Genomic DNA, 26800 nt, shown 5'->3' on the forward strand with positions numbered 1-26800 from the left:
TGGCTTCTTACGAAGCGATTCCATTAGGCAGATTCCACGCAGAATTTTCCAAAGGGATCTGTTGGACAAATGGTCAGGGTCGCATCTTCAGATGCACCTACGGATAACCCTGTCTCCAAGGACAAGGGTGTCTCTTCTGTGGTGGTTGCAGAGTGCTCATCTATTGGAGGGCCGCAGATTCGGCATACAGGATTGGATCCTGGTGACCACGGACGCCAGCCTGAGAGGCTGGGGAGCAGTCACACAAGGAAGAAACTTCCAGGGAGTATGGACGAGCCTGGAAACGTCTCTTCACATAAACATTCTGGAACTAAGAGCAATATACAATGCTCTAAACCAGGCAGAACCTCTGCTTCAGGGAAAACCGGTATTGATCCAGTCGGACAACATCACGGCAGTCGCCCATGTGAACAGACAGGGCGGCACAAGAAGCAGGAGGGCAATGGCAGAAGCTGCAAGGATTCTTCGCTGGGCAGAGAATCATGTGATAGCACTGTCAGCAGTGTTCATCCCGGGAGTGGACAACTGGGAAGCAGACTTCCTCAGCAGACACGATCTTCACCCGAGAGAGTGGGGACTTCATCCAGAAGTCTTCCACATGCTGGTAACCCGTTGGGAAAGACCAATGGTGGACATGATGGCGTCTCGCCTCAACAAAAAACTGGACAGGTATTGCGCCAGGTCAAGAGATCCGCAGGCAATAGCTGTGGACGCGCTGGTAACGCCTTGGGTGTACCAGTCGGTGTATGTGTTTCCTCCTCTGCCTCTCATACCAAAAGTATTGAGAATTATACGGCAAAGAGGCGTAAGAACGATACTAGTGGTTCCGGATTGGCCAAGGAGGACTTGGTACCCGGAACTTCAAGAGATGATCACGGAAGATCCGTGGCCTCTACCTCTAAGGAGGGACTTGCTTCAGCAGGGTCCCTGTCTGTTTCAAGACTTACCGCGGCTGCGTTTGACGGCATGGCGGTTGAACGCCGGATCCTAAAGGAAAGAGGCATGCCGGAAGAAGTCATTCCTACTTTGATTAAAGCAAGGAAGGAAGTAACCGTGCAACATTATCACCGAATTTGGCGAAAATATGTTGCGTGGTGCGAAGATCGGAGTGCTCCGACGGAGGAATTTCAACTGGGTCGATTCCTACATTTCCTGCAATCAGGATTGTCAATGGGTCTCAAATTGGGATCTATTAAGGTTCAAATTTCGGCCCTGTCGATTTTCTTTCAAAAAGAATTGGCTTCAGTCCCTGAAGTCCAGACCTTTGTTAAGGGAGTGCTGCATATACAGCCTCCTGTGGTGCCTCCAGTGGCACCGTGGGATCTAAATGTGGTTTTGGACTTCCTAAAATCTCATTGGTTTGAGCCACTAAAAAAGGTGGATTTGAAATATCTCACATGGAAAGTGACCATGCTTCTAGCCCTGGCTTCTGCCAGGAGAGTGTCAGAATTGGCAGCTTTATCTTACAAAAGCCCATATCTGATTTTCCATTCGGACAGGGCAGAACTGCGAACTCGTCCGCATTTTCTCCCTAAGGTGGTGTCAGCATTTCATCTGAACCAGCCTATTGTAGTGCCTGCGGCTACAAGTGACTTGGAGGACTCCAAGTTACTGGACGTTGTCAGAGCATTAAAAATATATATTGCAAGGACAGCTGGAGTCAGAAAATCTGACTCGTTGTTTATATTGTATGCACCCAACAAGATGGGTGCTCCTGCGTCTAAGCAGACGATTGCTCGTTGGATCTGTAGCACAATCCAATTTGCACATTCTGTGGCAGGCTTGCCACAGCCTAAATCTGTAAAGGCCCACTCCACAAGGAAGGTGGGCTCATCTTGGGCGGCTGCCCGAGGGGTCTCGGCATTACAACTTTGCCGAGCAGCTACGTGGTCAGGGGAGAACACGTTTGTAAAATTTTACAAATTTGATACTCTGGCTAAGGAGGACCTGGAGTTCTCTCATTCGGTGCTGCAGAGTCATCCGCACTCTCCCGCCCGTTTGGGAGCTTTGGTATAATCCCCATGGTCCTTTCAGGAACCCCAGCATCCACTAGGACGATAGAGAAAATAAGATTTTACTTACCGATAAATCTATTTCTCGGAGTCCGTAGTGGATGCTGGGCGCCCATCCCAAGTGCGGATTATCTGCATAAGTTGTACATAGTTATTGTTAACTAATTCGGGTTATTGTTAAAGGAAGCCATCTTTCAGAGGCTCCGCTGTTATCATACTGTTAACTGGGTTTAGATCACAAGTTGTACGGTGTGATTGGTGTGGCTGGTATGAGTCTTACCCGGGATTCAAAATCCTCCCTTATTGGGTACGCTCGTCCGGGCACAGTACCTAACTGGAGTCTGGAGGAGGGTCATAGGGGGAGGAGCCAGTGCACACCACCTGATCGGAAAGCTTTACTTTTTGTGCCCTGTCTCCTGCGGAGCCGCTATTCCCCATGGTCCTTTCAGGAACCCCAGCATCCACTACGGACTCCGAGAAATAGATTTATCGGTAAGTAAAATCTTATTTTAGTCTACAGAGAAAGCGGTATGTATTATTTTCTAAAATATAATGTATGGGCTGATTCAGAGGTGGTTGTATAGTGCAGCCGCAGTGCTGATTGTGCTAAAGCTGCAGGAGGCATAGTGTCAAAAAAGACGCTCACTGACTTTTTTCGGATCCGCTGCCGTGTCTGAGCACATTGCATCAGACAGCTGAGTAACCCTAGGGTCATTCAGGTTGTCCGGCCAAATCGCGCTCCCAGGGCCAGTGAAGCTGCGGCTGCTGGCTTCTACACATCCATAAAACTGGGCTGATGCCCCCCTTTTCTGGAAAGTTTCCTTTCGTCACTCCCCAAATGACAGCAGCATGTCAGTCATGATGCGGCTTTTGGGCCACTGTGAGTGACATTGCATCAACAGATCTGCACATGTGCAATGCGGCTCCTGCTCCGATCCACAACCATCAGTCAACTATGAGAATCATTGAAATGGCGTTGACCTCTGAATCAGCCACATAATGCGCTATACACTTTTTATATTTTTTATTTTTTTGTATTTTTTTTTTTTAAGAAGGGTAAATGTTTACACGCTTTTTTTTTTTGTTTGCCTTATAGGCTACAGAATGTGCATTTGTTGCTTACCCTGCAAACAGAATACAACACACAATGAAACGGAGGTATTTAATTTGCTAAGGCCAGATGCGTTTTTTATATATTCTTTTTATCCATGTATCATAACAAAGTTCAGTACTAATGTGCACTGTTATCTCTAATATATGTGTTGCATATAACCTAGTTGTAGATACATTGTAATAAAGAGCATTATTTATCTGTTGTTTCCAGAACTCTGCCACATTGTTTTCATTTCCCCAGTGCAAATAGCTTACCCTGTCTTGACAAAGCTCAACATACATCAAGAGAGCAAAAAGAAAAGTACTGCATAATAGGCGCACAAAGAGACTGAATAATCTTTTAAAATATTATTTTTAATTTCCTAATGTGGTTAAATCTTTGATATTAAGTCACAATTGAGTTGGATATAACAGTGAAAAATAGAGGTTAAAATCTGACTAACCCAGACATACAGATATGTGCTTATGAAAATAAAGAGTGCAAAAAGGATTTGAAAAGCGATGTTCACTTATTATTACTGTCCTGCTTGTAATATTAGTATAACTTCTTATACAGCTCGTTTATAGATTCAGATGTTTATTTAGACAGGATATCTTCCCAATTATCACCTGTTAATATACATGCATAATTTAAATTCCTGGATTAAGTAATTTCTTGCCAGTGAAGATATATCTGGGTGTCTGATTCTTTATGGCTTTATTGCTCCAGCAAGACACCTCAATGAAAGTTCTTTCTATTCTTGCTAATCCATGGAATAGTAATGGAATCTGTGCATGAGGTGGTAATTATGTCTATAACCTTAAGTGCCTTTTAAAAAAACGGGGAGATGTACTGGCTTATCATAACAGATACATAATTCAGATTCCCACTATTATTGTGAACCTTTCTATTTCTGAGGTTTGCATACAGCCAATTAGAGGTAAGCCTATCATTTATAGGATATAATCACATTTAAAGATTTAAATGTCAATTATTCCACTGCACATACTGTATAATGTTATTACTGCTCCTCTATTGAGAGCTGGTTTGTAACTGTATCAGTTCGGCTTGGTGTAGGATTGCAACAGCTTGCGTTGTTTAACAATGTAACAGAATTGCATTATTATATATGCGCTTATTTGTCTTAGTAACTTTCACGCATTGTAACCATATTCTGGATTCCGGATAGGTAGGCAGCATCATGTGACATGTCCGGGACTGCTGATTGGAGGATGTTCTCCTGTTAATTATCCCTTCTAAGGAAGCAATCGTGTTCAGCCGTGACGAAGCTGTTTAGACAGTGAAACATGCGTGTTGGTGCTCAGCATGTTGAATGTTAAACTGTCCGCAATTGCTTAATGTGTAAATGTTAAGATTGAATGCTTGCTAAACAAACTCTTTATATCTATGTGAGCTTATAACCAGCCTAAAGATATTCTGAACTAAGGAAACCTACAATTATAATGCCCTGATTAATACTATAAACCTGTACAGGGATCCATGCCAGCCATTTAGACAAAGTTCATGGGAGGGGAAATACATTGCTAAATGAGTCAGCTCTAGGGTGTTTGGAGTTATTTAAAACAATCCTAAAGTGAGCAAGACAATCACTGGTATATCAGGATTTATATATGACAAGCTAAATGGCTTCTTATGCATAAGTGTAAAGCCGTAGTTTAACAGCATCATTATACCAATTGCTAATTCAATCCACTGCAGCTGAATGTTAAAATACCTGATCCTATGTTCTGGTTCACTATAAACAAACAGACACTATAATTAAAGCCCAGTGTTTGAGTAGCATGAAACAAATGCTCAATTTTGTGCTAACGCTATTTGGGAATCTGATAGATCATAATAGATTTATTGCAGTTGCTTAAAACTGACTGTTAGCTGAATACAGGAGCTGTATTATCAGCAGAAAATATACATTATATGTTCATACTGGAGATATTACTTGATATATCACAATATATGTATTACAGCTGCTCTATCAAGAGCTGACTATTAGCTGAATACAAGAATTGAATTATCAGTTGAAAGAAACAGTTTATTCACTCCGGGGATCTGAATAATAAGTGGAATCCAGAATATGGTTATAATGTGTGAAAGTTACTGAGACAAATAAGTGCATATATAATAATGCAATTCTGTTACATTGTTAAACACAAACTGTTGCAATCCTACACCAAGCTGAACTGATACAGTTACAAACCAGCTCTCAATAGAGGAGCAGTAATAACATTATACAGTATGTGCAGTGGAATAATTGACATTTAAATGTGATTATATCCTATAATGATAGGCTTCCCTCTAATTGGCTGTATGCAAACCTCAGAAATAGAAAGGTTCACAATAATAGTGGGAATCTAAATTATGTATCGGTTATAATAAGCCAGTACATCTCCCCGTTTTTTTTAAAAGGCACTTAAGGTTATAGCTATAATTACCACCTCATGCACAGATTCCATTACTATTCCATGGATTACCAAAACTGGCGTGCGCAGCACACTTTATTAGGGGGTGCACCGTCGGAGGGGTGTGTCTAGCACCAACTATTGATGGTCAATGCATATAAAATATCCACCTTTGGTGGTCATTCCGAGTTGTTCGCTCTGTAAATTTCATCGCATCGCAGCGATTTTCCGCTTAGTGCGCATGCGCAATGTCCGCACTGCGACTGCACCAAGTAAATTTGCTAAGAAGTTAGGTATTTTACTCACGGCTTTTTCTTCGCTCAGGCGATCGTAGTGTGATTGACAGGAAGTGGGTGTTACTGGGCGGAAACACGCCGTTTTATGGGCGTGTGGGGAAAAACGCGGGAGTGGCTGGAGAAACGGAGGAGTGTCTGGGCGAACGCTGGGTGTGTTTGTGACGTCAAACCAGGAACGACAAGCACTGAACTGATCGCACAGGCAGAGTAAGTCTCGAGCTACTCAGAAACTGCACAGAGATGTCTTATCGCAATATTGCGAATCTTTCGTTCGCAATTTTAAGATGCTAAGATTCACTCCCAGTAGGCGGCGGCTTAGCGTGTGCAATGCTGCTAAAATTGGCTTGCGAGCGAACAACTCGGAATGACCCCCTTTGTACCAAGCCTAATAAAGCAGATACATTGTCAGATATCGTGATGTGCACCAAACAAACACCCCTGATGGCACTCACTGCAATTACCCTGCTCCCCCTCAGCCTGTCAGTGTTGCTGCCGACCGCCTGCCAGTATTGAATTTGTCTTCCTAAGAGGAACACTGGCTGCATGCTGCTCCTCATCAGTGGCTGGCGTTGGCATAGCATAGAAGGAGAGAGGTGGGCATGTGACAGGTGGGCGTGCGAGCAGTATGACATAATCATGTCACATCACGCTGTTTTTGTACATGGAGGTGGAGCTGGGAATTTGAAAGCCGGTGTCAGTGGCACCCTTGATTAACCCAGGCGTCAGGTCAGTAATGCAGTCCTGACAGGGTGCAGCGCAGAGGGAACAGTAATCAACCTGCTTGGTGATTGCTGCATCAGGCATGTGAGATCGGGGGGGCCGGACATTAGGGGTGCCTGTGCGCACCAGGCACCCCCCCTGCACACACCTAAGATTACCAAGAATAGAAATAACTCAATTGCGTTGTCTTGCTGGAGCAATAATGTGTTGTCAAGTGCACTGTCAGCAGCAGCTGGTAAGGGGATTGGTAAGCTCCCCTATATGGTATACATAGATTAATATAAGAGTACCAGCGCTGGCTGTAAAAAATAGCAATAGGACGGTCTGTAAACACATTAAAAAGTGTATTAATACATTTTAAAATAAATAGTAATACCAAAATTAGAGCCACATATGCTAAGAACACAGTCAGTAGTTGGAGAGACACTAAATAATCCTGTACTTGATCAGTTTGCTTGGCTAGGGCACTTTCTAGAAAATAAGCAGTATCACTTGAATCGACAGCAATTACCATGGATATTGGCAGTCCTCATAAAGTTTCCTCCATTGTGCAGTAGCGTGGGAGGTCATAGGTTCGTCCTGGCAAAATGTGCTGCAGTGAAATCTGTAGAAATAAGTGTCCAAAAAGATACCAAGGCTTAGGTGAAAAGGTAAACGTGGCTGTTTGTTGGCTCAATAAATCGGAAAGGTTCTCAAGCAACTTTGGCTTTCTTGAGGGGTTAGAAGGTGCTCACTCTTAATATACAACTATAGCTTTAGGACGGAAACTCCTTCTCTTCAACCCCTGGTCTTCTGTGTTCATTAAGTGCCCTTAGGAGTTGAGTTTATTTTAGTGGTTGTATTGCAGCCCTCTTAGTATAATTTTAAATGTTTCTTTTTCTTTCTTTTTTAACTTAGTTTTATTTCTAGATAAGTGGGTGTGTGCTTCTCATGGCAGCACACTTTCAGTCCCGCGTCAGCCACCATTGTGAGGAGGGACGAGGCAGCATGGTTGGTCCTCAGTGTGCAAGCCACTGTTTACAGCTCTGATACTTTTTTTTTTTTCCATTTGCCTCTCTCCGGAGAATGCCTGCCTGGCTCCATGGCTTGCCCTTGCTCTTTTAGAGAGTGCTGGTAGTTGTGCCATCCGGAATGGCTGACTCCATCTCTTGTGTTTTGGGGTGGCCACCCTCTCTCCTACTTTGGTAGGTGCACGTGACACAGTCAGCCCAGGAAGTGGGCAATATCTGGTGATTCACTGGTTATTGCCCTGATGCCGGGGTAGGTTCACCTGTATCCTTTGTACATTAAATTTAAAAAAAACAAAACGCAAAACCTAATCATTGGCATGAACTTAGACTGTATTATTTCTATTTTGTGCATATATAACACAAGCAAAAAAAATTGTATTTTCCCAGAATGAACAAAATAAAATATCACTTGTCCCACACACCCCTATAAAGTTAACATGAAAACAACAATTTCATACATGCAAATAATTGGTTAGAACCCAGAACTTTGTTCTTGATCTGTATGCAGGCACTTTGTTGTTCAGACCGGACGCCATGAGATCTGTCTCTGGCAAACCCCACTTGTCTACCAGAGTCTGAAATACTTCCGGGTGTAGAGCCCATTTGCTTGCTTGAATGGTGTGTCAACTGAGAAAGTCCGCTTCCCAGTTTAGGACTCCTGGGACGAACACTGCGAACAATGCTGGATGATGGAGTTCTGCCCACTTTAGTATGTGACTTACCTACTTCATTGCTTTTTGGCTGCGAGTTCCTCCCTGATGGTTGAGGTACGCTACTGCCGTTGCATTGTCCGAGCGGATCTGGACTAGTTTTCCTTGAAGAGTGTCCTTTGCCTGAATCGGTGCCATGTATATGGCCCGACGTTCCAACAGGTTTATTGGCAGGCAACTTTCTTCTTTGGTCCATTGTCCCTGGAACCAGTAGCGGATCTTGCCACGGGCAAGCAGGACTTTTGCCCGGGGCGCCGCCTTCCGGAGGGCGCCGCACCGTGGCAAGATCCGCCACTGCTGCCCGCTGTGTCCCCCGTCCGCCCCCGCTGCCGTCCCCGTCCGCCTCCTGTGAAGGGAACTAGACGCTATGCGTCTAGTTTCCCTTCGTTTAGAGTAACTTTGCTGAGCGGTGCGCGATGACGTCATCGCGCACCGCACAGCAAAGGTCCTCTCCACGAAGGGAACTAGACGCATAGCGTCTAGTTTCCCTTCGTGGAGAGGACCTTCTGCTGTGCGGTGCGCGATGACGTCATCGCGCACCGCTCGGCATTCAAGCGGCGCTAGCAATGTACAGGGGGCGTAACTGACCACGCCCCTGTGTTAGGCCACGCCCCTTTTCCTGCCCGGGGCGCAGAGCGCCCTTGAACCGGCCCTGCCTGGAACCATAATTTTCCAGACACTGCTCCCCAGCCCTGAAAACTGGCATCTGTTGTCAGGATCTCCCAATCTGATATCCAAAAGGGTCGCCCTTTGTCTAGATGGGATGTCTGTAGCCGCCAGGCTAATGACTTTCTTACCTTTTCTGAAAGTACTATGGTCTGTTTCTTTATTGTCTGATGTACTCCATTCCATCTGGCCAGAAACAGACGCTGCAGAGGTCTTGAGTGGAATTGTGCATACTCCACCATGTTGAACGTTGACACCATCAAACCCATCATTCGCATTGCTGCATGAATTGATACTGTTTGACTGTGTAACAACTCCTGAGTCCTTAACTGCACCTTGGATATCTTGTTCCGAGGTAAATATATTCTCTGCAGACTTGAATCCAATACAGCCCCCAAGTGAATCATCCGTTGACGGAATCAGAAATGACTTTGCCCAATTTATGAGCCATCCGTGCTCCTGTAGAAAAAGCTATGGTCTGTTGGAGATGGCCCTGGAGCAATTCCTGGGATTGTGCCAGGATTAAAAGGTTGTCGAGGTATGGAAAAATCCTTATCCCCTGCTTGTGGAGATAAGCTGCCATAACCACCATCATTTTGGTAAATACTCTGGGTCTTTGGCTAACCCAAAGGGTAAAGCCTGGAACTGAAAATGCTGCTGGAGGATGGCGAACCTGAGATAACACTGATGAGACAGTGCTATAGGAACATGTAGGTAAGTATCCTGTATATCCAGGGATACCATATAATCCCTTGGTTCCATGGCCAAAACTATGGAGCGTAACGTCTCCATGTGGAACCGCGGTACCCAAATGTATTTGTTTAGCATTTTGAGATTGAGAATGGGTCGAAACGACCCATTTGGCTTTTGAACCAAAAACAGGTTGGAGTAAAAACCCTGTACTTGCTGTGCAGGGGGTACTGGAATAATTACTCCTAACTGAAGCAATTTCTGAACTGCTTCTTGCAGGACTCTGGCCTTCGCCTCTACCTGAGATGGGCTGGTGCAGAAGAACCTTCGAGGAGGCTGCTTCTTGAAAGGGAAAACATAACCCAGAGATACCGCTTCTTGCACCCAGGCATCTGTTGTAGACTGCTGCCATATCTGTGCAAAATGAAGAAGTCTGCCCCCTACCCTGGGGTCCCCCAGGTGGAGGCCCGCACCTTCAGGCTGATGGCTTATCTTTTGTTTTGGAAGCTGGCCCAATGCTTCTTTGCCTTACCAAACTTATTGTATTGGGGCTGCTTACGTTCACTATTTGCTTTTCCTTGCGACCGAAATGGCTGAAAAACCGGACCCCTAGGCCTGGGATTATATGTACTAGGGTATAAAAAGGAGATAAAATCCCCAGTGGTATGCCAATCCCACTCTCCTGGCGCTAATAATACATATATATAAGATTTTTTGTATAAATACAACTTTAAATATAAATAAACAGCAGCGTATGTTTTGAGACTTGGTTAGGGTCTCTAGCATAAACAAAATGAAAAGAATAAAAAAAAACAACGCACTATAGAATATGTAAATATAAATGTGTATATAGAAAAGTAAAATTAAAGTTTGAAAAAATGGCTGTGGAGTTATCAGAAATGAGGTCGGGAAACTGTCTATATATAATATAGTAAAATACCTTTTATTTTGTACCAAATAATCCACAAAGTGGAATGTAAAAACAAAATATATATATATATATATATATTTAAGAAAGCATCAAATGGTTAATATACACAGAACATTCCAGAGTACATAGGTAACTTTTGTAGCAGCTCTAATAGATATGCTTCAATGTGATTAAATAGATACTTAAGTGTCCTTTTTAGAGACAATGTGAATCAATAGTTGCAATATCCTTTGCACGATCCACATAAATATAGCTATTGGCTTTAAGTGCCGGCGTCCCGGCCACGATAAATAGTTCAAAGTGGGCTGAGAATTTTATATTTACCGCCTGTAGCTTTCACATATGTGAGAGAAATCGTCCCTCCTTTCCCGGTGGTGAGGCTATCACCGCCCCGGGCGTGGTGTAACGTATGTCCGTGAAACGGAAGAGAGTCGAGGGACTCACCGGTCTCTCCCGCTAAGGTAATGTTGCCGTCTCCCCTCTCCCGGTGGTGAGGCAGTCACCGCCCCGGGTGATGTAATTCGAGGAATCGTCGATTCGTTCTGCTTAATAAATATACATACATACATACATACAGTGGCAGGAGAGGTACTTTGCCACCTGTAAGTTACACACAGGGTCCTGGGGGGGCATGGGTTCCCATCCATTTGGCCCAGACCAGGTCTTATAGGCTTCTTAGCCCAAGAAGCTGCTTCATTAGCCAGCACCTGGCTGCTTGGTTTAAAGCAGAGTCTCTCCCATGAGTCAGGGCTCCTGAAGGCAGTTAGTGTCCAGGTGATAGGCCTGCTAGGGACAGTGGGATCTGGAGGGCTGAGCCACTAGTGTCAGGATGCCGGGACCTGGAGGGTTCCTTATTAAGTAAGAGGGAGTGAGGCTGGGCCTAACCTCCCTGGTTGTTTATACTAAAGATAGTGATCTTTGGTTATGTGTATCTCTGTATTTGAACAACATGAATAAAAGGTATTTGTTATCTTTGCACAAGCCTGGAGTCAGTCGCTGGTGGAATTTTTTTAGCAGAGCACATTTTAGCAAGTCTCCTGTTACTAACTATAAAATATATTATAAAATTATATATATATGTTATTATATTATATTATATTATATTCCCCCCCCACTAATACCGCTTTTCATTGTAATGTTCTCATGGCTTGCTACTAATGACTTTTGTTTTAACTTTTTTTTGTCTTGCAGTTGCCTAGTAAACAAAGTGCTCATTACCATTGTATTATCTGCTCAGCAACTGTGGCCCGCAGAAGAACAGAAATGATAAAACACATTAAGCGCCATGTGGACAATGGGGAAACCCAAGTGAAACCATCCTCTAGTAAGTGGTGGTTCAAGGAGTTAAGCTATTCTTTCTTTTATCTGGGACAAACAGCTTGGAAACTCCCCATCCACCCATATCATCAGACACCCTCAAATGACAGTGTTAGAGAAGGGTGTAGAGACCGCACAGGTTCAGGTATATACAGCAAAGTGTCACTATACTAGTTAGTTAATTACGGCTATATATTGCCTGTATCCGAAATACACCAAAGTCAATTAAAATAAGGACACTTGGGTGCTCCCTGAGAGTGAGTATAAGATATATTGTAAAGACAAGGAGGACGCTGAGATGCATCCGAATGGACTCTCTTGGGAAGGGGCATTCAGATATACTCTCAATCAAGGTTCTGGATACTTAGGATAGAAACAGATGTTATTTAAAACTTAACTTTTACTAGTCTGATACATAATAAAAATAGGATTTTAATTACCTACCGGTAAATCCTTTTCTCGCAGTCCATAAGGGATATTGGGGAGACTTAGTACGATGCGGTATAGACATGGTCCATAGGAGCCGGTGTACTTTAAATTTCTTAACTGGGTGTGCTGGCTCCTCCCCTCTATGCCCCCTCCCACAGGCAGTTATAGGTAAAACAGTGCCCGAAGGAGAAAGGACATATATGAGAGAAGGAACATGACGACAAAGAGTGGTGAGATTTAACATCAGCACACCACGAACATATAACAACCAGCAACGGCTGGTAACAATAACAGCAACAGCTGAGCAGGTAACCACATAAGAGAACCTGCAGAAAAGATAATGCACTGAGGCGAGCGCCCAATATCCCTTATGGACTACGAGAAAAGGATTTACCGGTAGCTAATTCAAATCCTAGTTTCTCTAACATCCATAAGGGATATTGGGGAGACTTGGTGTGATGGGGATGTCCCAAAGCGTCCAGAATGGGTGGGAATGTGCGGAGACGTCTGCAGCACTGCCTGACCAAACTTTGTATCCTCTTTGGCCAGGTTATCAAACTTGTAGAATTTCACAAAAGGTGTTCTTCCCCGACCAGGTAGCAGCTCAACATAGTTGCAAGGCCGAGACTTTACGGGCAGCCACCCAGGGAGAGCCCACAGGTCTTGTAGAGTGTGCTTTCAGAGACTTAGGAACAGGTAAGGCTGCCGACACATAGGCCTGTTGGATAGTAAGCCTAAGTCAGTGAGCAATGGACTGCTTCGAAGCAGAAAAACCCTTCTTCTGCGCATCATAGAGCACGAACAAGGAATCCATCTTTCTGATCCGAGCCGTTCGCTTGACATAGATCTTAAAGGCTCGCACAGCATCCAATGCCTCCGGAGGAGCAGAAGCGACGGAACCACAATAGATTGATTCAAGTGAAACGCAGAGACCACTTTCGGCAGGAACTGCTGCCTAGTCCTGAGCTCCGCTCTGTCCTCGTAAAAGACCAAGTATGGACTTTTACACGATAAGGCCCCCAGTGCTCAGACACGTCTAGCAGAAGCCAGGGCCAGTAACATCACTGTCTTCCACGTGAGGTACTTGTCTTCTACCGTCATCAAAGGTTCAAACCAGGAGGACTGTAGAAATTCCAACACTACATTCAAATCCCAGGGCGCTGTAGGCGGCACAAAAGGAGGTTGTATGTGGAGTACCCCTTGCAAGAAGGTCTGAACTTCTGGCAACAGTGCCAATTTCTTCTGGAAGAAAATGGAGAGAGCTGAAATATAGACCTTAATGGAACCCAGAGTGCAAGCCCTTATTCACACCAGCCTGCAGGAAACATAAGAAACGTCCCAAGTTGAACTCTGCAGGTGGATACATGCGTTCCTTGCACCAAGAGACATATCTTCTCCAGAGATGATGATAGGTTATTGCTACCATGGTACAAAACACTTTCTCATACGTCCTAGAGGATGCTGGGGATGCTTCAAGAACCATGGGATATAGACGGGATCCGCCGGAGACATGGGCACTTTAAGACTTTAAAATGGGTGTGAACTGGCTCCTCCCTCTATGCCCCTCCTCCAGACTCCAGTTAGATTCTGTGCCCAGTGAGACTGGATGCACACTGAGTAGCTCTCCAGAGTTTCTCCGAAAAAAATACTTTGTTAGGTTTATTATTTTCAGGGAGTCCTGCTGGCAACAGGCTCCCTGCATCGTGGGACTGAGGGGAGAGAAGCAGACCTACTTCTGTGAGTTCAAAGGCTCTGCGTCTTAGGCTACTGGACACCATTCGCTCCAGAGGGTCCGATCACTTGGTGCGCCTAGCTGCTCGTTCCCGGAGCCGCGCCGCCACCCCCCTTGCAGAGCCAGAAGATAGAAGCCGGGTGAGCCTTGCTCCCTCATAAGAACGGCACTACAGGGCGCAGGGAGGGGGGGGCGCCCTGGGCAGCATAAATCCTCAATTTAGCCACTGGCAAAAAGTGTATAACGTGCCTGGGCACTGATTACGGACCCCCGCCAGTATAAAGATATAAAATTAAGGGGGCGTGGCTTAGCCCTCACCGCTCTGACCAGTGCCATTTTCTCTTCACAGAAGCTGCAACGCTGAGCCTGGCCTCGCACACTGCTGTACAAGTAACAGGGTGCAAAATGGGGGGGGGGGGGGGGGGGCAGAAGAGATTTGGTGCAAATTATTTGAATATAAAAGCGCTAACCGGTCTGGGCAGTATTTTACTCGTTTCAGAACCGGGATAGGCGCTGGGTTGTGAGCTTGCAGAACTCCCACTGTGTGTCTCTAACGGGCTTTGTTGTGGGTCTGTCCCCTATAGACCCAGTGTGGTTGTGGGTTTCGGTACGTGTGTGTCGACATGTCTGAGGCTGAGTGCTCTTCCCAGGAGGAGGCTGGAGTGGGGACAGAAAAGGCTGTGGGAGTGACCGTGTCGGCACCGCCGACGGCTGATTGGGTAAATATGTTGAGAGTTTTGAATGCTAATGTGGCTCGGTTGACGAAGAGATTAGATAAATCTGAGTCTAAAAGCTAGACATGGAGGAAATCCATGGAAGATGCATTGTCACAAGCTCAGACTCCTTCGGGGTCACCGAAACGTGCATTTATCCAGATAACAGATACAGATACCGACACGGATTCTGATTCCAGTGTCGACTATAATGATGCCAGATTAAATCCTAAACTGGCTAAGAGCATTCAGTACATGATTGTGGCAATAAAAGAAGTGTTGCATATAACAGAGGACCCTGCTGTTCCTGATACTAGGGTCTGTATGTATAAAGGAAAGAAACCTGAGGTAACGTTTCCTCCCTCTCATGAACTGAACACTCTTTTTGAAAAGGCTTGGGAAAATCCTGACCAGAAGATACAGGTTCCCAAAAGAATTCCAGTGGCATATCTGTTTCCTTTTGGGGACAGGGAAAAGTGGGAGTCGACCCCCATGGTGGATAAAGCTCTGTCGCATCTATCCAAAAAAGGTGGCGCTTCCGTCTCCTGACACTGCAGCCCTAAAGGATCCTGCGGATCGTAAGCAGGAAAATGCACTAAAATCCATTTGTCACTACGGGTTCGCTACTCAGGCCTGCCGTTGCTTCGGCATGGGTGAGTAGCGCTATTGAAAAGTGGGCAGATAACTTGTAATCTGAGAGAGATTCCCTAGACAGGGATAGTATGCTTTTGACTCTGGGTCATATCAGGGATGCTGCAGCATATTTAAAAGAAGCTGTAAGGGATATTGGCCTTTTGGGATCAAGGGCCAATGCCATGGCAGTCTCCGCTAGGAGAGCATTGTGGATTCATCAATGGAATGCTGATGCTGACTCTAAAAAGGCGATTGAGTCTTTGCCATTTAACGGTAGTGTCTTGTTTGGTGACGGCCTCACTGACCTGGTATCTACGGCTACCGCGGGTAAGTCGTCATTTTTACCTTATGTTCCTGCACAACAGAAGAAAACAACCCACTATCAGATGCAGTCCTTTCGGCCTAATAAATTCAAAAAAGGACGAGGGTCCTCCTTCCTTGCTGCAAGAGGAAGAGGAAGGGGAAAGAGGTCACAGGCTGTGGCAAGTTCCCAAGAGCAGAAGTCCTCCCCGGCTTCTACCAAATCCACCGCATGACACTGGTGCTCCTCTGCGGGAGTCCGCACCGGTGGGGGCGCGTCTCAAGCTCTTCAGTCAGGTCTGGGTACACTCGGACCTGGATCCTTGGATATTAGAAATAATAACCCAAGGGTACAAATTAGAGTTTCAAGACGTGCCCCCTCACTGATTTTTCAAATCGACCTTGCCAGCTTCTCATCTAGAAAGGGAGGTAGTATGCGCGGCAATACTAAAGCTATGTCAAAATCAAGTCATTGTCACGGTACCCCCGTCACAACGGGGGGAGGGTTTTTATTCAAGTCTGTTCGTGGTCCCGAAGCCGGATGGCTCAGTCAGACCGATTCTGAACCTAAAATCCCTAATTTCTTTCTGAAAAAGTTGAATCTCTCCGAGCAGTGATCTCCAGTCTGGAGGAGGGGGATTTTATGGTGTCGGTCGACATAAAGGATGCTTACTTGCACGTTACCATATATCCTCCACATCAGGCATACCTGAGGTTTGCTGTTCAGGATTGTCATTACCAATTTCAGACGTTGCCGTTTGGTCTGTCCACGGCACCAAGGATTTTCACCAAGGTTATGGCGGAAATGATGGTTCTCCTGTGCAAGCAGGGAATTACAATTATCCCGTACTTGGACTATCTCCTCATAAAGGCGAGGTCCAAGGAGCAATTGCTGAAAAATGTTGCGCTCTCACTGACGATTCTGCAACAACATGGTTGGCTCCTAAACTTGCCAAGATCACAGTTGGTTCCGACGACATGGCTGTCATTCCTGGGTATGATTCTGGATACAGAATTACAGAGCGTTTTTCTTCCAGTGGAAAAGGCTCTGGAAATACAGAACATGGTAAAACAGATTCTGAAACCGGCAAAAGTGTCAGTTCTTCAATGCACTTGGTTGCTGGGGAAAGATGGTGGTGGCCTACGAGGCCATTCTGTATGGCAGGTTCCATGCCAGGGTGTTTCAGTGGGACCTGTTGGACAAGTGGTCCGGGTCTCACCTGGACATGCACCGGAAAATAATCCTATCTTCCAGGACCAGGATCTCCCTTCTGTTGTGGCTGCACAGTTCTCACCTTCTGGAGGGACGCAGGTTCGGGATTCAGGATTGGATCCTGGTGACCACAGATGCAAGTCTCCGAGGCTGGGGAGCAGTCACACAGGGGAGAAACTTTCAGTGAATATGGTCAAGCCAGGAAGCTTGTCTGCACATAAACATTCTGGAATGAAGGGTCATTTACAACGGCATTCTGCAAGCGGAACATCTTCTGCACGTCTTGATTCAGTCAGACAACAACAGTGGCGTACATAAACCGCCAGGGTGGAACAAAGAGTAGAGCGGCGATGGCCGTGGCCACGAAAGTTCTTTGCGGGGCGGAAAGACATGCAAGCGCTCTGTCAGCAGTCTTCATTCCAGGAGCGACAACTGGGAAGCAGACTTCCTCAGCAGACACGATCTCCATCCAGGAGAGTGGGGTCTTCATCAAGAGGTTTTTGCAGAAGTGACAAGTCGTTGGGGAATTCCTCAAATAGACATCATGGCATCCCGCCTCAACAAGAAACTTCAGAGATACTGTTCCAGGTCGAGGGACCCTCAAGCAATAGCGGTGGACGCCCTAGTGACACCGTGGGTGTTTCCGTCGGTCTATGTGTTCCCTCCACTTCCACTCATTCCAAAGGTGATAAAGATTATAAGATGAACAAGGGTTCAGGCAGTACTCATTGTTCCAGACTGGCCAAGGAGGGCCTGGTATCCAGATCTTCAGGAGTTGCACATAGAAGATCCCTGGCCGCTTCCTCTACGGGAGGACCTGTTGCAACAAGGTCTGTGCGTGTATCAGGTATTACCGCGGCTGCGTTTGACGGCATGGCGGTTGAACGCCAGATCCTAGCCAGAAAGGGTATTCCCAGTGAAGTCATTCCCACTCTGCTTCAGGCTAGAAAGGAAGTAACGGCAAAGCATTACCACCGTATTTGGAGAGAATATGTGTCTTGGTGTGAATCCAAGAAAGCTCCTACGGAAGAATTTCAGATGGGGCGTTTGCTCCATTTTTTGCAAGCAGGTGTGGATGCGGGCCTAAAGTTGGGCTCTATTAAAGTACAAATTTCAGCCTTATCTATTTTCTTTCAAAAAGAATTGGCCTACCTTCCGGAAGTTCAGACCTTCGTGAAAGGTGTGTGCTACACATACAACCTCCATTTGTGCCCCCAGTGGCACCGTGGGATCTTAATGTGGTATTGCAGTTCCTGCAATCTCATTGGTTTGAACCTTTTACGTAAGGTTGAGTTAAAATTCCTTACTTGGAAAGTAGTCATGTTGTTGGCCTTGGCATCCGCAAGGCGGGTATCTGAGTTGGCGGCTTTGTCTCACAAAAGCCCCTATTTAATCTTCCATGCTGATAGTCGGAGTTGAGAACTCGTCAGCAATTTCTGCCAAAAGTGGTTTCATCATTTCATGTAAACCAGCCGATTGTGGTGCCAGTGGCTACTGACGCCTTGGCGGAGTCGAAGTCTCTCGATGTGGTCAGAGCTTTGAAGATCTATGTCGCCAGGACGGCTCAGCTTAGGAAAACAGGCTCTGTTTGTCCTGTGGGCTCCCAACAAGATTGGGGCTCCTGCTTCCAAGCATACTATTGCGTGCTGGATCTGTAACACGATTCAGCATGCTCATTCTACGGCAGGATTGCCGTTACCGAAATCGGTAAAAGCCCATTCTACCAGAAAGGTGGGCTCGTCCTTTGCGGCTGCCCGAGGGGTCTCTGCATTACAGCTTTGCCGAGCTGCTACTTAGTCAAAGTTTTACAAGTTTGATACCCTGGCTGAGGAGGACCTCTTGTTTGGTCAATCGGTGCTGCAGTCATCCGCACTCTCCCGCCCGTTCTAGAGCTTTGGTATAAACCCCATGGTTCTTGAAGCATCCCCGGCATCCTCTAGGACGTATCAGAAAATAGTATTTTAATACCTACCGGTAAATCCTTTTCTCTTAGTCCGTAGAGGATGCTGGGCGCCCGTCCCAGTGCGGGCTGTTTCTGCAGTTTGGTTTTTTGGTTACACTCATGTTGAGTTAAGTACAGTCAGTCTGTGGCTGATGTTGGTCATGCCGTTGCATGCGTTGTTGTTGAATGCCATGTTGTACGGCGTGTCTGAGGTTTGAGCTGGTATGTATCTCACCTTTAGTTTTAAAAATTTAAATCCTTTTCCTCGAAATGTCCTTCTCCCTGGGCATAGTTCCTATAACTGGAGTCGGGAGGAGGGGCATAGAGGGAGGAGCCAGTTCACACCCCTTTTAAAGTCTTAAAGTGCCCATGTCTCCTGCGGATCCCGTCTATACCCCATGGTTCTTGAAGCATCCCCAGCATCCTCTATGGACTAAGAGAAAAGGATTTACCGGTAGGTATTAAAATTCTATTTTTTGACTAGGCCCTTGTGAGCTAGAATGTTCCTCTCAACTTCCATGCCGTCAAACGAAGTCACCGTAAGTCCGGGTAGTCGAACGGTCCTTGTGGTAGAAGATCCCTTCTTAGTGGTAGAGGCCAAGGGTCTTCGGACATGTCCAGAAGATCCGCGTGCCACGCCCTCCGGGGCCAATCTGGGCAATCAGAATTGCCTGGACTACTTTGATTTCTGATTCACTTGAGCACCCTTGGGAGCAACGGAATCGGAGGAAACAGGTAGACCAGCCGGTAAGGCCAAGGTGACATCAGTGCATCCACTGCCCTCGCCTGAGGATCCCTGGTTCGTGAGCAATACCAGTGAAGCTTCTTGTTGAGACGTGAAGCCATCATGTTTATCTGCAGGCAGCCCCACCGGTGGATGATTTGTTGGATCACCTGCTGGTGGAGTCCTCACTTCCCCGGGTGGAGATCGTGACGACTCAGGAAGTCTGCTTCCCAGTTGTCCACACCCGGAATGAAGATTGCTGACATTGCTCTTGCATTTCTTTCTGCGCAGAGGAGTATCTTTGACACCTCTCGCATGCAGGCTCTGCTTTTTGTCCCTCCTTGCCGATTGATGTACGCCACTGCTGTGGCATTGTCCAACTGAACTTGGATCGAATGATCCGTGAGCACAGGAGTGGCCTGAAGCAGAGCATTGTAAATCGCCCGAAGTTCCAGAATGTTGATCGGAAAGAGGGCTTTGTGGGCTGACCACCCGCCCTGGAACTGCGCCCCTTGGGTGACAGCTTCCCATCCTCGCAGACTTGCATCTGTCGTGAGGAGGGTCCAATCCTGAATCCCGAAACTTCGGCCTTCCAGGAGAGTGGAGGAGTACAGCCACCACAGGAGGGAAATCCTGGCCTGAGGTGACAGCCGAATCATCCGGTGCATCTGTAGATGTGATCCGGACCACTTGCTCAGGAGATCCATTTGAAAAGTTCTGGCATGGAACCTCCCATATTGGATCGACTCGTAGGAGGTGACCAACTTCCCCAACAATCTGATACAAAGATGGATGGATACACGAGCAGGTCGGAGCACCTAGCGGACCATCTCCTGAAGTATTCTCGCCTTGTCCTTTGGGAGGAACACCTTCTGGGCCACAGTAACCAGTAACATCCCCAAGAACAGGGGCCGCTGAGTCGGCTCCAGGTGGGACTTCTGTAGATTGAGAATCCACCCATAGCGTGACAGAAGTTGGATAGTGTGGTTGATATGGAGCAATAAAAGCTCCGTGGATCTTGCTTTTATCGAAGATTGTCCAGGTAAGGGACAACATTGACCCCCTGGACTCTGAGTGACCCTGAGGACCCTTGGAACATCGTCTCCACCATCACCTTCGTGAACACCCTCGGAGCTGTGGACAGGCCAAAGGGGTAGTGCCTGGAACTGGTAGTGATCGTCCAATAGGGAAAACCTCAGAGAAGTCTGATTAGGTGGCCAAATTGGAATATGAAGGTAGGCATCCTTGATATCCAGGGAAACCAGGATTTCCTGTTCTTCCAGACCCGCAATCACTGCCCTCAGGGATTCCATTTTGAACTTGAAAACCTTTTAGGTAAGAATTCAAGGACTTTAGATTCAAAATGAGCCGTCCGGCTTTGGTACCAGAAACCGGTTGGAGTAATAACCCCTGCCACGTTGTGGTGTAGGTACTGGAACAATGACTTGGGACTAGACCAACTTTCTGATGGCCTGTTGCAACGTTGCCTGCATATCCTCCAAAGCTGGTAAGCTTGATATAAAAAATCGTTGGGGAGGAGCACAGTCTAACTCCAGCTTGTAGTTCTGAGAAATTAGGTCCCTTACCCAGGTATCCTGGCAGGAGCTTTCCCAGATGCGGCTGAAGTGACGCAGTTGGGCTCCCACCTCAAGATGTCCTCTGGGTGGGTAGGCACCGTCATGCTGAGGACTCAGTGGAAGCAGAACTGGTGCTCTGTTCCTGAGAACCGTCTGCTGCAGGTCTTTTTGACTTGCCTCTGGCGCCTCTATTTGCATTAGAGGCACTTTTGACCCTAGAACGAAATCTTTTAGATCAAAAGGACTGAACAGTCAGCCCAGGGTAGGAACGCCTAGCCGGCGGGGCCTCGGTGAGGAGAAACATGGATTTCTCTGCAGTGACTTTGGAAATCCACGTATCCAACTCAACCCCAAAGAGCCATTCCCCTGAAAAAGGGAGGGATTCTACACTGCGCTTTGATTCTGCGTCCGTTATCCATCCACTGATGCAACCACAAAGGTCTGTGCGCCGACACTGTCATGGCAGAAGTCCTAGCATTAATATTTCCCATCTCCTTGAGCGAATCACACAGGACGTGTGTAGTGTCCTGAATGTGCCTTAGGAGGGTCACCGTAGTGACCAGAGGTATAGCCCCGGAGAGGCCCTTCTGAATTTGAGTGGCCTATGAATGAATAGCATGGGTCATCCAGCAACCCGCTATGACCGGCCGTTGCGATACACCTGCTGCCATATAAATAGATTTGAGTGCAGCCTCTATTTTTCTGTCCCCATGATCTTTTATAGTAAAGGAGCCCCGGGGCAGGCAGCACCGCCTTTTAGGACAGTCGTGAGACTGATACATCAACCCCTGGGGGTTCTTCCCAAAATTTCCTACCTTCAGGAGCAACTGGGAAAGTGCGCAAAAACTTCTTTGACACTTGGAATTTTTTGTCTGGATTTTTCCAGGCTACTTTGAATAGGTCATGAGTTTTTAGAGACCCTAGCCAGGAGGGCTCTGGACCCTCTCCCACAGCCCCTTCACTGATTTGTGAGGATTGGCTGCATTGTTCACAAGAAACAGAATCAGATGACGCTTGAGAGTCTAGAATCTAGTGTGACATGCACTGCACAGCTTTTGTGTACCCATGTTACACAGTAAGCACAAGAATATACACAGTCAGTAATACTTTCCAAGCCTGCCCTTACTGTATTTGAGAGGAGACACACACAGAGATGAACACCAGCACACCCCTAGCTGCACAGTCCCAGTGAGGCTGACAGCTAAATATATCACAGTAACAGTAATAATGGGTGGTCTTCTGTTTGCCGGCGGTCGGGCTCCCGGCGCTCAGTATACCGGCGCCGGGAGCCCGACAGCCGGAATACCGACAATTATTTTCCCTCGTGGGGGTCCACGACCCCCATAGAGGGAGAATAAAATAGTGTGGCGCGCGTAGCGCGCCACCGTGCCCGTAGCGTGGCGAGCGCAGCGAGCCCGCAAGGGGCTCATTTGCGCTCGCCAAGCTGTCGGTAAGCCGGCGGTCGGGCTCCCGGCGCCGGGATGCTGGTCGCCGGGAGCCCGACCGCCGGCCAGCCGTAGTGAACCCGTAATAATTTCTGTCCTGTGGAGGATCCAGATAGTGTACAGTAGCGGCTCTGCCCCTTTGCTACACCCTGTACCAGTTTTTCAGCTTGTCTTGTGAGGAAGGAAGCGCTGTGTGTGCTGTCTGTGGCTGCCTTAAGCAGAGGAAGTCTCCAAAATGCCTCTGGTCCCGCTCTGAGGTAGTTCCGCCCCCCTCCAAAGATGCCGGAGCTACAGTTATTTTTTTTTTTTTTTATGCTGGCAATGTCTCCTGTTTGCTTAAAAACATAACATAAGTGCTAGTTCAAGCTGTTAGAAGGCAGTCTACACGGAGGGCTCTAGCGGGTTCCCCCCAGGAGGGTCTCGTATGCCGCACCCGCGTTCAGCCGCACCTTGAACCGGGGGATTCCCCTAGCGGGGTTACCGGTTTGTACTCGCCACAGTCGTCCCCTTCAGGCATCGTTAGGGGTTGTGACAGCCAAGGCGCAGTGCCCCGCTGAACAACAATCCCTCAGGACAGCGACCGTCACCCCCTCCCAACTCCCACGGTGCAAGTATGCTGTTGTCCAAACAGCATACCGAAAATAAACTTTTAAAAGAAATTGTAGAAAACTCTCTGGCGCTCAGAGATGTGCATCCTCTCCTGAAGGCACTTATTTCTAAACTGCCTGTCGGAGGGGGCATAGAGGGGAGGAGCCAGCACACCCAGTGAAAAAATTTAAAGTGCACCGGCTCCTTTGGACCCCGTCTATACCCCATCGTACTAAGTCTCCCCAGTATCCCTTATGGATGCTAGAGAAACTGGAGTACCAAATTCTCCAAAACTTTCTAAAATGGTGAAATATTGACTCATAACATATAAAGACCAGACATAATTAAATAGAAACATAATTATATCGGAGTGCTCCATCCCAAGAGTCCATTCGGACACATCTCGGCGTCCTCCTTGTCTTTACCCTCAAATGACAGTCACATCTACCAACAAGCCACCAAACCAACCCCATATGCCATTAAACACTACACATGCTGAACAGACCCCCAACATGCCCATCAGGCTTTCCACACACATGTCCTTACTTGACCTCCTCCATGTGCCATTTGACCTCCACACACATGCCATAAGTCGCCCCCACCCCCCTCGTTTCACAGCCAGTGTATAAGCAGCCACAGAGTGATGCCATGTGTGGCCTCTCCAAAGGGAGACATTCCTTTCCAGACATATTTTCTCCCCCCCCCCCCCCCCCGACACATGAAAGTGGGTACCTATGGGAGTGGTGACTGCTTCTGCTTCATCGCTCTCCAGGATCCCTGCTGATCTGTCGTAGCAACACTGATTTTCTCACATCCATGACTCCACTGCCAGCTGGTCACTTATTGGTGTCTAATTTGCTGCCATCCCAGCCGCCATGCAGCCACAGCTGGTCATACCTTTTGGGCATCCCAGGAGGTTTAACAGGGAACCCTGTTAATCCAACCCATCCCTCTCAGTGCCCTTGCTGTCACCCACACGCAGGGCTGCCACCAGAAATTATGGGGCCCGGGACTGAAAAAAATCAGGGGAGATACCTTTTCTAGTGCCAGTATTAACTAAATCTACCTCAGATGGGAAGTCTTTTGTTTTCTCCCAACATGACCCTCTCCAGGGAAAAGGTATCTTCCCTGATTTTTACCTTGGAGATTGAACCCCTTTTCAGCAATCAATGGATCTTCTTTGGATACACATGTGATGTCTGCAGCATCAGAGAGGTGGATGAGCGTGTATCTATCTGCTTTCGAAGTTTTATAAAGAAGAGGAATTACATCTGAACATTTGAAGATCTTGGACTGAATTAATGAATTTTATGGTTTGCAATCAGTTTAAATAATTGATTCTCTTCATCCCAGAGGTGCGCACAGCTGCAAAACCCTACTATATTGTATCTATCTTTGGGGGTGAGGTGACCACCCCAGCAGCAGTTGCAGCACTACTGTTTTGAAGCGCTGTTTCCTGTTTTGTTTTGTTTTTTGTTTTTTTTTTGTTTCAAATTCCCATTACAGCTGCCTGAGCCAGCCCTGGACCCCCTTCAAAGAATCACAAACTATTACAAACACACAAAAAAAATACTTACCTTTCCAAATCCGTCCTGAGAGTCCTCCTCTCTCTGCTCTCTCGCCCACGCTGTTCCTGGCTTTCCTGACTCCAGTTCTAGCTCTTCAGTCTTCTCAGGCTCCTCTTTTCTGACGTGCGTGACGTCATGCTGCGTCTAAAACACAAAAAACTTTATTCAAACAGGCACAGCAAGCTGCTGCTTGCGGAGCCTGATTGATCATCGGCGGCAGGCGATGATAGCTGTTGCTGCACTGACGTGAGTCTGACCGACAGTGCAGGGCAGGCTGCCTGGCTGAGGCCCAGCAGAAGGGGAGCGGCGGGCAGCGGCAGACGGCAGTGGGTGGCTCAGTGCTGAGCGCAGAATGACAGGCAGACGCCGGGCGGCATATTTAGTTAAGGGCAATGTGAGCGAGTGCGCAGTGTGTATCAAACAATTAACTGGTACTGGTAGAGTCAGCCAGGCGGCCAGCCGCGGTCAGTGATGTGTCCGCCGCCGGGAATATCCACGGATGGCTGTTTGAGCAGCCCGGGCCCTCCACTCTGTTAGAGTGGCCGGGCCCGTGACAACTGTGCACAGAGCACCCCCTTGATGGCGGCCCTGCCCACACGCATCTGTTGCCGACCTGCTTGTCTTTGTTACTGGGTGGTTCTATTTACTGCAGCCTCCATGCCAGATGGAACACACAAACTGTATTGCATATAGCCATTATATGATGCGACTGTTTATTTTATCTATTGTTCATAGTGTGTGTGTGTGACTATATAAAATACATTAATTTCAAAGATACATTTTCACATTACCATCCTAAATACATACTTCAGGCTAATTTGTAAATTATATTTAAATGATCTCTACCAAAATATACAAGTAAAAGTGCAGAAATTAGGAAGATAATCTATAACAAATAAAAAATCCTGTTAATTATTAACCACAAAATGCAATGAAATCTATACACTTCGTTAATGTTCCATAAATATTTATGAAACCCCTACCTTGCCTTTGCGTTTTACCCTATTTGTTTTTTTTTCACAGGTAGTCCTGGAGTAATTTTACAGGAGTTAAATATTGACGTTCGAGTTCTTCCTAATTTTAATACTCCGCTAATTTCAGAAACTTTTTTTAATCCAGTAATGAAAACAAACAGGTAAGTCAAAATTAAAATTTTAAATTATCTCCATTTGAACATATTGTAGTCTGCCCTTTTTGTAAGGGAAGGTCCATCCATATTCAGCCATCAAACACCTTGTGGTGATCCAAAACGGTAGTGTAAATCGTGTTATAACTGGAATGTATATGGATGGTTTACATCTTTTTATAATAACCATAAACCATACAGCAATAAATATTAAAATAAATGGCAGAACAGAAGTAGACTACACAGCAGCTAACCATTGCATAAGTACATAGCATCAGTGGTGCAAGTGGGTGGGTACGGCGTACCCTTAAGAATTTAGCTGTGAGAGGCCAATGGGATGGAGGGTGTGAAAGAAGCTAGGTTTGTAAACTGTTTAATTTGGCAAATAGGTAGATGGCCTTAGATTTTGGGTTGGTGAGTAATTGGCTGTACAACAGGGAACAGCGAGTGGTGATAAATGGGATATTCTCTGAATGGGTCTCAGTGCTTAGTGGAATACCGCAGGGTTCAGTACTCGGGACATTGCTGCTTAACATATTAATGACCTAGGAGTGGGCCTGAAAAGCACAGCGTCAATTTTCGCAGACTATACTAAACTGTGTAGAGTAATTAATACAGACAAGGATGTTGAGGCTCTACGGAATGAGTTATCAAGACTGTAGGTCTGGGCAGATAAATGGAGAATGAGGTTCAATATAGACAAATGTAAAGTTATGCACTTTGGAACTAAGAACAATCGGGCAGCCTATAAATTAAATGGAGAAAATGTACGGATAACGGAAGTTGAAAAAGATTTGGGGGTGCTCATCGATAATAGATTTCGTATCAGTACGCAATGTCAGAATGCAGCAACAAAAGCAAATAAGGTGTTAGCATGCATAAACCGGGAATGGAGACAAGGGATGAGAGTGTTATCCTGCCACTGTATAAATTATTGGTACGGCCGCG

General features: G+C 46.5%; 1 protein-coding gene across 6 annotated transcripts in view; it reads left to right on the forward strand.

Annotated features, from left to right (window-relative positions):
- TRMT1L (tRNA methyltransferase 1 like) overlaps positions 1-26800 on the forward strand; it is a 102642-nt gene that overhangs the window by 14308 nt on the left and 61534 nt on the right. For all 6 annotated transcript variants that reach the window (XM_063960060.1, XM_063960061.1, XM_063960063.1 and 3 more), the window contains exons 6-8: positions 3109-3170; positions 11737-11869; positions 25750-25861. In XM_063960060.1, coding sequence (XP_063816130.1) covers positions 3109-3170; positions 11737-11869; positions 25750-25861 — 307 coding nt within the window. The remainder of the gene's footprint in view (positions 1-3108; positions 3171-11736; positions 11870-25749; positions 25862-26800) is intronic.

This window comes from Pseudophryne corroboree, chromosome 3, assembly GCF_028390025.1.
Source record: "Pseudophryne corroboree isolate aPseCor3 chromosome 3, aPseCor3.hap2, whole genome shotgun sequence".
NCBI classification, from domain to species: domain Eukaryota; kingdom Metazoa; phylum Chordata; class Amphibia; order Anura; family Myobatrachidae; genus Pseudophryne; species Pseudophryne corroboree.